Source organism: Ictalurus punctatus, chromosome 6 (genome assembly GCF_001660625.3).
Source record: "Ictalurus punctatus breed USDA103 chromosome 6, Coco_2.0, whole genome shotgun sequence".
Taxonomy (NCBI): Eukaryota; Metazoa; Chordata; class Actinopteri; order Siluriformes; family Ictaluridae; genus Ictalurus; species Ictalurus punctatus.
The window spans coordinates 12,125,301-12,140,274 of NC_030421.2; the positions used below are offsets into that span (position 1 = coordinate 12,125,301).

At 40.5% G+C, this 14,974-nt stretch overlaps 1 protein-coding gene across 2 annotated transcripts in view; it reads right to left on the reverse strand.

Annotated features, from left to right (window-relative positions):
• The window catches only part of dnah7 (dynein, axonemal, heavy chain 7), a 131,935-nt gene that overhangs the window by 41,145 nt on the left and 75,816 nt on the right, over positions 1–14,974 (reverse strand). For both annotated transcript variants that reach the window (XM_053680873.1, XM_053680872.1), the window contains exons 35-46: positions 12,528–12,749; positions 8,790–8,987; positions 6,822–6,977; positions 6,068–6,236; positions 5,706–5,832; positions 5,148–5,367; positions 4,153–5,025; positions 2,957–3,186; positions 2,492–2,822; positions 2,052–2,398; positions 1,711–1,891; positions 262–447 (exon numbers count right to left, since the gene is read on the reverse strand). In XM_053680873.1, coding sequence (XP_053536848.1) covers positions 262–447; positions 1,711–1,891; positions 2,052–2,398; positions 2,492–2,822; positions 2,957–3,186; positions 4,153–5,025; positions 5,148–5,367; positions 5,706–5,832; positions 6,068–6,236; positions 6,822–6,977; positions 8,790–8,987; positions 12,528–12,749 — 3,240 coding nt within the window. The remainder of the gene's footprint in view (positions 1–261; positions 448–1,710; positions 1,892–2,051; positions 2,399–2,491; positions 2,823–2,956; positions 3,187–4,152; positions 5,026–5,147; positions 5,368–5,705; positions 5,833–6,067; positions 6,237–6,821; positions 6,978–8,789; positions 8,988–12,527; positions 12,750–14,974) is intronic.

Below are 14,974 nucleotides of genomic sequence, written 5' to 3' on the forward strand. Positions count from 1 at the left end.
CTGACATGCATTGTTAACTGTGGGTCCTTATATAGACAGGTGTGTGCCTTTCCAAATCATGTCTAATCAACTGAATTTACAACGGGTGGACTCCGATCAAGTTGTAGAAACATCTCAAAGATGATCAGTGGAAACAGGATGCACCTGAGCTCAATTAATGCTGTGAATACTTATGCACATGTGCTTTTGTAGTTTTTTTTTTTTTAATAAATTTGCAAAGATTTCAAACAAACTTCAGTAAACACTTTACTGTGTGTATACCTGTCTATAACTAGATGTGAAAGCCCCCAGGTAGGCTACTATAGCAGCTGAGATGAGAATATCTCCGGTTAGATTGGTGTACAGTTCTCCCAGGTTCAATGCCGTCTCACTCCAACGTGTCTTCTCCCCTCCCAAACCACCAATCAGCTGTTCTGCTCTCTCCAGCTTCTTACTGCACAGCTCCACCTATCACAAATAGTTAGCTCACATTATTTGACCTAAATTTGTATAATATAGTAACATCGTATCCTTTAAAAGAAGCATCTAACATGGAGGCCTTGATCATTCCTGGCACCCAGGCTCTAATGAATTAAATTCATATCCAATGTTAGATTTAAAAAAAATGTCTGTTGTTGTTGCTAAGATGCTATGTCACATCCATAAACTCAACTGTTACCAATCCCCATGGCCGAAACATTTTTTCCTTTAGTGTCACACACACAAACATTCCTGAACAGAAGGAAAGCTGAGTATTAAAAAGGAAATGTTTCTCAAAGGTAGCATTTGGGGAAGAGTTAGATGTTGCCCCTGTGCATGTGATGTTCGATATGCTTGGGGGAGCATGGCATAAACAATTTTCTCCATTGAACAGGGAAAACAGACAGCCTGAAAAATAAATAAATAAACAGACAGAAGAGACAAGGGAAAGAAAAGAAGACAAAACATGAAAGGTAGTGAAATAGGGCAGAAAAAGGCAGAAGGGCCCTAGTGGTGTGTTTAACCAAAAAAAACTGACAGCCAGCTCCCATAAACAAATCAGAGCAGTGTGTTTGGGTGTGTGTGGGGAGTGTTTGTGCTTCTGTGTGTACACAGAGGGTGGGTTTAGAAAAGAGAGCTTCACTTTTCTGACTTCAAAGCAGGAACAGCATGATGCACTGAAGAAAAGTGCACACAAAGGCAAAGCCATAGGGCTTTTCAAGACATTTGAAGATAAAACAACTAAGTAAAGTTTTCAAAAACTGAAAGATGTAAACAAAGCCCACACAAAAAGACCATCAAAAGGGGCAGAATTTGTAATCAGTTAATGATTAATTGTGTTTTGTCTCTTGGAATGTTTTTCCAAGAGGCAAGCAAAAAAAAAGTTCTGTATACCCACACTGGATACATTTATGCAGCCACCACAGATAAATATCACAAAAGAGAGGCAATATATTTATCCATGCCAATAACCGAGGCAGATTTTGTATTGTTTAAAAAATATGTACAGGAATGTTCTTGGGATTGGCTCTGGATCCACTGTGACCAGGATAGAGCGCTTACAGCCTCTTCACTTACCAATAAATGGTTTCTAAAAAAAGTCTGTACATTTATACCTCATACTTCAAGGTTAGATTACTATACTATGAAGATTACTGTGTTTGCTGTTAAATTTCTTTACACCAGTGGCCAATTAAAACTATAATATTATTACTGACATGTTGACACATTAGTCTTAAAATTATGAGTAACCTGATTTTCCAGGTCAGCTTTCTTGTTCTTGTTGGTCTCCAGAGTCTGGTGAAGTTTGGCCAATTTGTCCTGGACCTCCTTCAGAGCTGCCTGCTTCTTTTGGAGACTCTCTGTGGCTACCTTCAGCTTAGCCTCTGCTTGAACCAACTTCTCTTTCTTAGGGGCCACAACTTTTGCAACCCTGAGAGAGAAGACATTACAAAGATGATTTATTTCACCATAAACTTTTCAAACACCTTTGGCTCTACGGAATAACTGAACAATGCTGACTGTATGGGAATCATTCACTTAGTGGTATAATTTAGGATGCTTACTCGTCCACTCATGTTATACAAACTCACTTGTCATAAGAGTCCATAGCACAGACCCACTTGCAGAGACCCTCAGCTGCGGTGGAGGCCGTCCGGATCTTCTCAGGGACAAAATCTGGGTTGGTGATGTATTTGTTGCGGATAATAGTCATGTAAGCGAGTGGAATGTTGTCTTTGTTGTACTCATGCAGACTCTGCAGGAACTTCATGTCACCCAGAAGCTTCTTGGCTGGGCCCCAGAAGTCCTCAATCTTTTTGCCTGAGCCGGAAGGATCAGGGATGCGGTCAGGTTTTATGCCTTTCAGTATACAAATGGCCTCCATCACAAGTTTGACTCCAGCTGGAGGGCTCTTCATTGACTTCACCACTGTAATGTCCTACAAAGAAGCCAACAAAGTTTTGGGCTGTGCAAGCAAAGTACTTTTGATGCTGGAGATAATTTATTTCTGTGTGTGTGTGTGTTTCCTTGCCTGTGGAGTAAGTGTATCAAGTGCGGCCAGAGCTGACTCCAGGATGGGTAGAGCAACAGCCAAGTCAGTGTCACACTCATCTTTGATGGCCTTGGCAGCTGTGGCCTGTTCATTTGCCACTGCCTCATCCATGCGAACCACCTTTTCTGTCTCTGCCACCTCCACAGATTCATGTTCTATCACCACCATCATCTCGTCCACCTCTTTGCTAGCCACCCGGAGCTGAGGCTGAAGTGCCTCCAGCTCCACTTGCATGGTGGCCACTTGAGCAGCAGCAGAGTCCAGTTTCTCCAGACCAACCTCATAGCGTCGTTTTAGCTTCATCACCTCACTGGGGATAACAGGATGGCATTTTAACATAGTAATATACATGTTTAAACATTTTCCATCAGCTGAAATTCAAAATATATAAATGCACACCATACTTAACAACAAACTCTCATAGTCATGGATAAAGACCCTTACGCTCTTTTGCACTCCAGCAGGACTTTGAAGGTGGAGATGAGCTCCAGGTAGGAGGTCGGGGTGACATAGTTGTGGCGCTGCAGTTCAGCCAGAAAGCGTTCTGAGAGATTGATGGTGGAAGTGTGGAAGCTCTGGCACATGTCTATGCAGCCAGTGCGAGCATCATCTGTCATCTCAATGTCCTCTAGGAACCGAGATGCCACAGCCTGTAGAGCATCATCAGGCCAGCTCTTGAGGGAAAAATGGAAGAAATCACAATTCAACAGGTGGTCACATACACTATATGGCCAAAAGTTTGTGCACACATGACCATCACATGCATAGGTGCTGGTTGAACATTCCATTCCAGAGTTGGTCCCCCTCTGCTGTTATAATAACATACACTTTTCTAGGAAGACTTTCCACTAGAAGGCTGTGGGGATTTGCCTATTCAGCCACATTAGTGAGGTCATGCACTGATGTCGAGTGAAGAGGCATGGGGCACAGTCTGCATTCCAGCTCATCTATAGTTAAATACACTATCTGGCCAAAAGTTTGTGTACACCTGACCATCACATTCATACATGCTTTTTAATCCTATTCCAGATTTATTCCACCTTTGCTGTTAAAATAACTCTTCAGGGTAGGTTTTCCACCATATTTTGGAGGGTGGCTGCGGAGATTTGTGCATATTCAGCTACAAGAGCATTAGTGAGATCAGACACTGATGTTGGGTGAGGAGGTCTGGGGTGCCGGCACGTCAGTGTTCCTGTTCATCCCAGAGGTGTTCAGTTTGGTTGACGTCAGGGCTCAGTGCAGGCTACGCGAGTTCTTCTACAACAAACTTAGCAAACCATGTCTTCATGAAACTCACTTTGTGCACAGGGGCATTGTCATGCTGTAACATGTTTGGGCCTCTTAGTTCCAGTGAAGGGAAATTATAATGCTACAGCTTACAAAGCCAATCTATACAATTATGTGCTTCCACCTTTGTGGCAACAGTTTGTGGAAGAACCACATATGGGTATAATGGTCAGTTGTCCACAAACTGTTGGCAATAATTTGGGAATATTGACATGATTTAGCAACATTTTGCACCATTAAAACCTTTTACATCAACTAACACTAACAAGACTACTGTGCACCTAATTTAGTGACATAACCACAGCTATTAGTGGTGCGTAAAGGGACCCTTATGAAACAAATGTGACGCTGACCTGGAACCAGTCTATGGTGCAGCAGTTGATAAGTGCAGGGAAACGTCGCAGACGGCCTCGGAAGGCGTCGCCTATTGGACTCATGGCCAGCACCACATGTAACTGACTACGACAGCGCTCTACGAACATGTTGAACAGTGCCAGAGGACTTCCATCTGTCTGCTTCTCCCGCTCCCGCTGGCGATCCAGGACCCGCATTCGTTCACAGATCTCCTGCTTCTCATCCACAGCAAAGAGATTAGGAACTTCACCCGTGTTGAGCAAATTGCTTACATCCTCGAGGAATGACTCCATCTTTATCTGAGTGTCAGTGAAGAGGAAGACACCATGGGATTCACCAGAGGTTGATTTGCGCATAATAAGTTTTAGGTCATCACGCCATTCTGTCATCCCATAACTCCTAGAGATCTCCACCTGGAAGAGCTCGGCTTCAGCCATGTGAGCAGCCAGGCGAGTCAGGGACTGCCGACCGCTCCCTCCAACCCCGACCAGAAGCGCATGACCCCTCGGTTGTTTTAGGATACGAGAGATCCTGCAGACATGTTCAACGGCAAATCGGAAGAGCACAAGGTTCATGGATGCTTTGCTTATGTTGTTATACTCCTCTAGGTGGGTCTCCACCACTTGGCGTAGCTGATCAACACCACCAACTTCACGGTAGTTGCGGTCTTCACCCTTGGGGTCCTGGAAATCACAGAACATGAGGCTGCGCAAGTCATTTTCAGTTATGCATCCATCAGAGTCAAAGTCCAGGTGCTTGAACAGCTGATGGAAGTCTTCTTTTAGGTGGGCTTTGCAGACCTCCTGCAAGAAGTCCACCATCCAGGTGCGGTCTGATGGGTGAACCAAGCGGTCGTAATAAACTCTCTGCACCTGAGACAATACAGGCATTATGTCAGAACTTTCTAAGTTCACTCAATATCTGAAAACAGGCCTCCAATATAGTCCAACAAATAGGTTGTTCTTAAAATATATTTTGTTTTTATCACTCCTACCTCATGCACCCACAAGCGTTTAATAGCTTTGGGGTCCTCTGCAGTCTCTGGGCAAGATAAGCAAATGCCCTGGATGACACGGGAGAAATCCCGCAGGTTGAAAAGATAATGAGACTTGGCTGGGGTAGGCAGCAAGTTCTTAGTGGCCTCCTGATACACTGCCAGGGTGGCACTCACTATTTGAGAAGTAAGGCTGGAAAATGCTGGAGGAAAGGGAAGTCTAAGAAAAAGCACATGCATACATATTTATTTTGGGATATTATGTAAATGTCAAAACTGAATGATGACTAAACCCAAAACACTAGTTAAGGACCAGTTAGAATGTTCTCATTTATTTACTGCCAACATTCTCCAGCTAGCTGTTATTTAGTATTAGAACATTCAGAATTATGGACTAAATACTTATTTAAGCTGTTACACATGATTCTACTCCTAATACAATCCCTTGCTAGACCTCAAATTATACACCTAAAATGACTGAACAAGAGAAATACAGCTACATATTTAGATCTAAAGGATAAGAACAATAAAATCAACTTGTACACCGCAGGCATTTACCGTATAGTTAAATGCCAGTTTAGGATTCTGGAGAAAATGGTATACATGGTCTTCTCATCAAACTCATTTATTGTTACTGTGTTAAAATGACGGAGGAAGCGAGGTGTCACTGGGTTTCTCCCACCACCTGGAAATGACAAAAATGACAAAAAGACAAGGGGAAGTACATCAGACATGCATTCCATTATGCTCAGCTATAGTGTTTGTTAGTAAAAAATATTCAGTCAACAAGAGAAATAAAACCCCTTTCAGGGACAATATAATGGAATGCAGTGCTTTGAATCCCATAAAAAAAAAGTGAATGGCACATGGTCATTGATCATTGTGTTTATTCACATTCTGTGTGAAATATCCAAACCTACCTGGAGGCCCCATGGCACACATCAGCTGGATGTCCACCAGGTTGATCATAGAGCAGTCCTTCATGTCATACCAGTTCCAATGGTCCAACCACTGGCGCAGAAGCTCCACAGGAGGCTGAGCACCATACGTCTCTCTCGCAGGCATATTCACATCATCCACGAACACCACCTACACAGAAAACACCTTCAAGCTTTTCAAGGAACATACTTAAATCTTACAATAAAATGATGTGCTTTAGCATCTTATCCCAATGCCTGGACGACGCTACAAGATGTATACAATCCTTAGCAGTGCTGAAACTAAGACCTCAAACATGATGACAAATTTCACAGCTAGAATTGTCCTTAGGTCATCAACCCTCTCAAATTACAAGTTTTGTGCAGAATAAATCACTTACAGATAATGCTTTTGAGTCAGAGTCGCCAGATCCAACAAACACACATATTCACTACAGGTGAGTTGCAAATAACAAACATGTTGGAACATGAAAAGATTGAAAGTTGAATTTTACACACCCCTCACAACGAGATGACCTGGAAAGACAAGCATTTAAGAGCCTAAAGAAATCTTCTGCAATTATTGGACAAGGAAGATCAAGATCAAAATTGATTTGCTTATCCTCTAGTGTGGCCCAGACATAATTGGACTCTGGTGTGATGACTACATACAATACGTAATAAAATAGAAATTATATATGTATATATAAATTATTATTATATCATATCCTATGTAGAATGTATTATAATATCACACCATCTTCTTTCCCAGAGGGGGGCCAAACACGCCTTTGCGTCTCTTGTCTAGTTTGGACATGATGATGTTCTGAGTCTGAGAGGCTGTGGTTTGGGCTGAAAAGTTGATTAGCAGAGGACTGTATGTATCCTTGTTGAGCCGCTTCAACAGGAAGTCCTGTGGAGCAACAAAGAGTTTCAATTAATCTCACGGGAGGGGTTTGGACCACAAGTTCTGCAAATATACTGTATGGAGAAATGTCAATTTGCTCATACTGTACAATGCCATGTGCTATTTGTCTACTGAGGAGGTAGACAAATAGCACATGGCATTGTTATGGGGGATATTTGACATTAAAAGCCTGCTTTTAAACAGACTTTAAAAGACTTTATAGACTTTTAGATAAGTATAGTAATATGAAACAATTACTGCTTTAAATACAATGAATGTCTACAGATGGCATATAAAGATATAAATTCCTGGATCTGTAATGCTTTTATATGAACAATTAATAATAATAATGACACTTCACAGTCACCAACTGCCTCCATTTTCTGTGGGTCAGGTAATTACCACCCAATAAGAAAGCATCCCAAAGCATCTCTGCTTTGAAATGATAAAATACTGCATCTACCACAGCCTGAAATACCATGTAGTGAAATCATGTAATGGTTCCTGAAAGCGCCAAGCACCCTCATATGACAAGTGACATGATTTCACATCCACTTTCTCAATGTGGCTATTAAAGTCATTTGCAAGCATTAAAAAAAATTAATTTCATTGAAAAGCCCTTGGTTGTGCGAATGAATGGATGAGAAAAGTAAAAAGGGAAAAGCAAAAGAGAGGGTGAGACTGAGTGAGTGTCAGATGCTTAGAGTCTACTGATTCAGAAGGATGTAAACATAATCGTTGCAAAATGGCTGCTAAAAGTGTTATGACACTATGAATCATTCTCAGTCTTCGCCAAATGAGGACTGATCGCCTTCTTCTCCACCACACCATAAAACACGTTCCGTATCATTCTTCAGTGAAAAACTAGCCCGGACGTACTTTGCCCCTGCACTTGTAACCGTTAATCTATAGCGAGCACAAGGGGGCTCGTACCATGGCTGAGTGTGTGTATATGCCTGTGCGAGAGTGTGTAAAATATGAGCGTAACGAGGCGGGTAATGGATGAGGCTGTTAGTTTGATGGATCTCCAGCTGGTTGCGCCAAAAATAGGAGCTGTTTCCTTTCCTACTCTCGGTTAGAGGGATAGAAAGAAGCAAGGGGGTGCGGCAGGGCGCCGTCGGTCTCAGCCCGCTGGCTCATTTATCACAAGCCACTGTCATGCACACACATGCAACACACAGATACATGCTCTAACTCCAGTAGCGATGAGGTACTGAGAGTGTGAGTGAGAAGCCCCCTTGCTGCTAAATGCATTCGTTAAATTTGTCTCCGGTGGACAAGATCCCGCAAGGAATTGTTTATTTCCGTCTGCCTTTAGCTGTTCCTCATAGGTTGATTAAAAGCTTAGTTTATTCAATTATTTATTTATTTTTTAAGTAAAGACCTGATAGATTAGTGCCACAGTGAAAAGGGGGCCTTTATACCATCTTTCATATTTCTTATCCCAATAGCTTTAATAAAATTAACATCAAGAAGACACATGAAAGTGTTGAAATCAGTTTCAGAAGAGATTTCCAGTGTTTACTGCATGCAGTACACCTCATTCGGCTAATGAAGGGTTTCAGAATGAAGTGGTGAGTGGAATCAGGTGTGAATGGATGTGATGAGTGTGCCACATACACATCTTGCAATTCTGAAAGCTCAACTAATTAATCGTGAAAAAAACATATTCACATTATAAACTATTATAAGCATAATAGTCACCGATAAATACACAGTCTTCTTATGACTTATCTTGTTTTTTGTGACTGTTTTCACTCTCTTTTGAGTACTTTACTTTTATCTAAGAATGTAATATATTTTTCCAGACACACTCACTATGATGTACACACTCTTGCCGGTTCCTGTGGGCCCCACAAAGATCGTGGGCTTCTGGTGCGTGACAAGCAGCTCCATCAGAGCCGTGTAACGCACTGTATCCTCCGTGGGCACGATGATCTCATTGAACTGCACGTCTTTGGGGATCAGTGGAGCCTGCCTCAACTCCTCGGTCCACAGCTCCCATCTGCCCTGACCCTGAGACAAATCACAGAGTTGAACAAGCATTTATTTATTTATTAATGCACATTAGCATATTTGCTGAACTTTATTTACAGTGCAGTCTGTATGGAATTGAACAGAAATATAGTTATATGGCTTCTGTTTATTGGCTTTAGAAGAAAATAATGACAAATAGGATTATTTTAATTGAAAGGTATTTACTTCTCCAGATAGTGAACGTAGAAAATAAGTAACAAACTCATTTTAAGTATTCTGCCATATTACAACGTCAAGTGGGCAGGATGAAAGTTAGTTAGATAGAAAGTTAGTTAGAAAGATAATTCAATGTCAAGTGGGCAGGATGAAAAAATAAATCAGTTTAGTAGACTCCTTTAGTTTAGTTTAATGACTCCTCATAAATGTGTTAATTTATCAGCATTTATCTACATTCATTCTGAATGCACAAACAAATTGAACATACGTACAGTATAAAACCTTGAATGCAAATTTATACAGTACACAGTGCCTTGCATAAATGTTCAGTCTGGAATTACACAGACCTGCATATGGGTGTGATGGTCAGGTCCACATACTTTTGGTGTATCTCTAGCACATTTTGCAGTAGCTATGTTTAAGGCCCTGAGTTTATTGCTTTATTTTGGCCCCTAGTGGAATAACAGAGACTAGCTCTTTTTAAAAATAAATTAATTTACTGCAATTTTAATTTAGTATTCAGATTCTAAATTCATAAAGACCTCACTAGAGACAATATAGACCCAACGACAACCCAGAACGGAGCAATCTGGAGACAAAAGATTAGGAGAGCCGACCCCAAGTAGATATGGGAAAAATCCGGACAAAGAAGAGATCCTAAATTCATTTAGTTGGCTGGATTATAATCTTTATCTAGAAATTTCTTTCCATATATAGTTCCTGAAATTCATGAGTCTAAAAAATAACTAGCCATAAATAAAACAGAAATCCACTTCAATTAATGCATGCATTCCTTCTTGTCATTTGTGGTGATACTCTGCCAGGCCTGTAATAGAGGCAATCTCAGTTCTTGTTTTTTTCAGAGTCTTTCTGTCTTCGGATGTGTCTTTAGTAAGTGAATGCAGCTCATTGGGGTTCACGTGTGGTGATTAGCCAGTAAAGTGGAAAATAGCAGTTCAGATTAATCCATCCTGAAGTCATGGATTACAAACATTAACATGTTTGACAAATGCTTGGATAACGAGCAGGATAATTATAACTATAATTGGATCATTTTAATTAGATAATGATTTTTTTCCTCTCCACAATTTTCTCAGTTCATTACACAGATAAAGTTTCAAGTTTTGCTTTAGGACTTCACAGAACTCTACAGACTTTTAATTTTTTTTTTATGTAGGCAGCAAATCATGGCCTGGCCTTTCTGGACTTAGAATATACAAGTGGTGTATGTCTGATGGTCATGTAATGGATGTAGAGAGATGGATGCAAGCGCGGGTAAGGCAGTTTTAACGAGAATAACAATCCAAAGCATAGTGCAAGGATCAAAAACATTAGACAGGCAAGGTCAGGCGTTCGTGGAAACAGACTGGAATAGGTAAGGCAGAGAATCAGAGATGAGGGCAAATCAGATTCAAAACCAGAGAAATTATAACAGAACGGCTTGGTATACACAGAAACAATCATAACTGAGTGCATATTTCACGTCCAAACAAAGACACACAAGGGGTTTAAATAATACACGTAATCAAGGGGCTAACAGAAAACAGCTGATTACAATGATGACGTAAGAGAAATAACCAATGACAATACATGGGCGGGGACAAGACATAAACCATAAAAAACACGTGTCAAAAATAAACAAACTCAATGTCACTGAAAACCTGGAAGAGTGCACCATCGTGCTTTGGGCTGTTCATGCTTGCTCAATGCAGCACTAGGGGATAAACGTGACACTTATGAATTTTTCTATCTACGGTAGCTTATTTAGGCTTTTGAATTCTCAAACCAGACTGGACTGAAAATTTTGATTAATTTTGTATAACAGCAGCTCTGACAGAAGTACCAGTCTCAAGGCAAATCTAGGTTATTTTAACGCACTTGTTATAATTTCTATAGTAACTTACACAGGGATTTGTATGGTGGACGCTCCACATGAATAGGTTTTAAAAATCATGTAATTGCTGATATGGTTTTCTGGGTGACACTTATTTAGCAGTTTTGTAAGGAGTCTCCATTTCAGCACTTTGTAAAAGTCAGAAGTAAAGCGGAGGGCTTTGCACTTCCAGTTGTTTAATAACTTCAAGAGAGAAAAATGAGATGGTTTATAGCTTCTATAGTGTTAAATGCGAAAAGTTAAATGCAACAGCAAACTTCTGTGGTATAAGAGGAATAAAACACTGCTGTTATAATTAAAGAGATAGTTCACCCAGAAAGTCACCCTCATGTCGTTCCAAAGACTTACTTTCGTCTGTCGAACATAAAAGAAGATATTTTGAGAACTGTCACTGTGGGGTTTTTTTTGTCCATACAATGGAAGTCAATGGAATGGGCACCAGAACTGTTTGGTTACCAACATTCTTCAAAATATCTTCCTTTGCATAAAAAAAGCATTTTATGTTATGTCCTTAAATGATGTATATCTATTTCCTATAGCTTAGATTACCCATTTTTCCCATTTTAGCAATGAAGCACAGTTGATTTTGACATACAGCAGTCAAATGTTCAAAAGAGGAGGGAACATATTATAAGAAGGCTCTTATTACGGATATATAACTTTGAAATTAAGCCATCATTTTGCTTGCATGATTGTTTAAATGTTAAATCCATAGTCTTGTGTCACTTTACAATGATTTACAGACGGCGCTGTATCTATTAGCTGTACTTCCCTATCCAGAGTGAATGTTATTGTGGATCACACAGTGAATAGTAATTAGTTCAATCTCACTTAGACCAAGTGACAATTAAACAAAAAAGCAAGCGTTAATAGGAAGCATATCAAACGCTCTGAAACACATCTGACACTCTGAGAAAGAAGCCGCTTTCTACTTCTGTCTGTTGACGAAGCCTGACAGAAATACTTATTTCCAGACTGTAATGAGGTATGAAATTGATGCATTAGTTATCACAAAGCCTTATTAGACAAAATTAAAGCTCATGACCAAAGACTAATTATGTATCACACTTTTACAAGAATGAGCATTAAGGATAGATATAATCAGTTTCTTACACTGCCTGCAATGTCACTGATCTTGTAATCTTGTCTGAGACAGAGATATACTTTTGTAAACAGGGTTTTTCAGCAGCAGGTTGATACTTTATCTTGACAGAGAACAACTCTTCATAATGTTACTGTATATACAAAATGGCCATTTATCCTCTAAAGACCCAGCTTCCTAGTGCTTTGTACCCTTATCCTGTTCAAATATGTGTTGTGATAATATTTAAAGGGGAAAACATAAAATGAGTCAAATTGGGAAGAAATTGTTCCCGATGTTTGCTTGGATTTAGAATGAAAATAAAATTTAACTCATCTTTAGCAGACACCATTCGATTTGCTTCTCCTTTCATGTCAGTGTTGCTCACCTCTTTGATGAAGTGGTACTCATAGAGAGTGCCCTCAGCAGGTAAGGGCACTGTGAGCTGCTTGCTTGGTGCCTCTATGTGCTCCAGGATGCCATGGCTTGCTCGCGTCTCCTCAGTTAGAGCACCTGTTAGCAGCTCCCTCACCAGACCATCAAACTTCACTCTCCCAGGCTCTGTGCAGCTGGCACCCACTGACCATACCAGAGAGAACACAAAAATACCCTAACCAAGAAAGAGAGTCAGCGAGAGAGGAGAGAGAGAGAGAGAGAGAGAGAGAGAAAGAAAACCATGTCAGTTAGCTAAGGGATAGTTACAATGGAGTTTTGTTCAACTACCAATAACTGCTTTTTAATTAACAGTTTATAAAATAATAGGAATGAAAAAATGTCAATTCACACTGTAGAAATCAGCATTCAATTTATTGTTTCATCTAATACAATTGCACTGTTTGGACACTAGAGGTCCCTAATCTGAGTAACCCATTGGGTTAAAATATATAGTGCACGCTGGTCACATGATGGCATTCTTTCATTAATAGCCTGCACTATTACTGGGACTGTGCACTTGTGACGTGACCTAATGCTCAGTATCATAACAATCAACATACATTATAGGTTACATGGTTACAGAACCACATTATAACATTTAAAAAAAGAGCTCTCTGGTAGCTTTCAAATGACACCATCCCTGCGCTGCTACAATCTGCAAGAGGCCACGGAAGTCTGTGTAGTGAGGGGTGTGTCGTGGTTAAAACGTCACCCTTATTAACTACGTGGCCAATGGGCGCGCTCCATACGACAGTATATGCGTGGTTGTTTAGGCCTCCTAAAATGCGTTATGGTCGAAAACCCGCCCCTTCCTTTAGTTGCTATGGACTACAGAGGTATGTGTTTTAGCCTTGTCGCTTAGCATGCGATTTACTTGTTTAGTGTGAAGTTGGGCTACCTAGTCTGTGTGCAGGTGTGATGTGCCTCTCACTCTCAGTACGGTGTGCCGTCAAAGCTCCCATCTGTGTAGCATGGTAGTTTAATGTAGTTCCGGTTGGAGCGCCGGCTGTTGCTATCACAACTATTAAAGAAGCTATCATGATTTTCGTATGTACTATCGTGAGTACTATGTCATCGGATCACAGTAGGTAAATCATTTAGTTCAATTACTCGAGCTAAATGACTTTCATGCTTTCCAAATCGAGGTTGTAACACCTGTTTGTTGTTAGGGTCCTTGATTTTGCATGTGTTAAGGTGGGCTGATTGAGATGTGGTCCTTTCGGTATAGCTCCTCCCACTCACTCGCCGAGCCACGTTGCTGCCTGATTCTGCTGCTTCAGTTTGTTTAGCTTTTACTTATGTTTGTGGTCCCTAAGATCAGTCTTATTGAATTCAACTGTTGTAACAGTCTTTATCAATTATGCTGATACTGCTATGTAGTAGTAGTGGTTTGTCAGTCTTGGTGAGCTTGTTACCTGTAATCAGTTTGAGCTCCGGGTTATGTCTGTGTTTTATGACATTAAGCTTCTTTGTCTCGTTTCAATAGCTGCGTTTACATGGACAAGAATAATCCACTCTTAATCCGATTAAGACCATACTCTATTTAAGAAACTACAATGTAAACAGCAATTTTTACTTGCCTTAATCTAAGGTCATAATCTAATTAAGACATGTGGAGTACTCCTGTTTTAGTCGCATTATGGACGTGTAGTAGTGACATGTAAACACCTTAATCACATTATGAACGTCGTGTGGGAGTTTTCACCGCATTTTGCGACAGGACACGATCACACACGGCAGTTTTACGGCGAACAAGAGTTCCGCTATGTCCCAAATCGCATACTTTCCTACTATAGGCCTGTAGTGGGGAAAAATACATCTATCTCGGCTACTATATAGACAGTAACTACGCGATTTGGGACACACCCACCGCTTCAAGCAGCTGTCCATTAGCACGTATAGCATGACAAATAATTAACTGCACTTAAAGCGTTCGTTAAAAAATAAAAACACACAACTGTATACGGTACCATAACGAAGACGAACTGTATGTTGATACGTGAAATTCTGGAGGGACGGCGTGGCGCGGTGACGTAATGACGCGGGCTGTTAATCTAATTATGTTCTAAAGCATGTAAAACGGGAACATGAGAGGAGTATTCTAAAAGCGACTCATGTAAACACCTTAATCACATTATTATCGTACTCAGATTAAGGTCAATAATTAGATTACTGCTGTCCATGTAAACGTAGTCATTCTTTTGTTTGTCTGCTTTGAGCATATTTTAATTGACTGCCTTTGTTTTCTCCTTGTATGAGCTGAGGCTGGGGGGAGTTCTTTGCTGCAACTTGGGCTTTACTTAATTAAGGGTTGTTATTGCTGTTTATTTGCAGTGAACTTTTGTGGGTATGATTCTGATTAGTGGGGTGCTCTTCCCTTCTGTATAGCTGGTGCTGTCG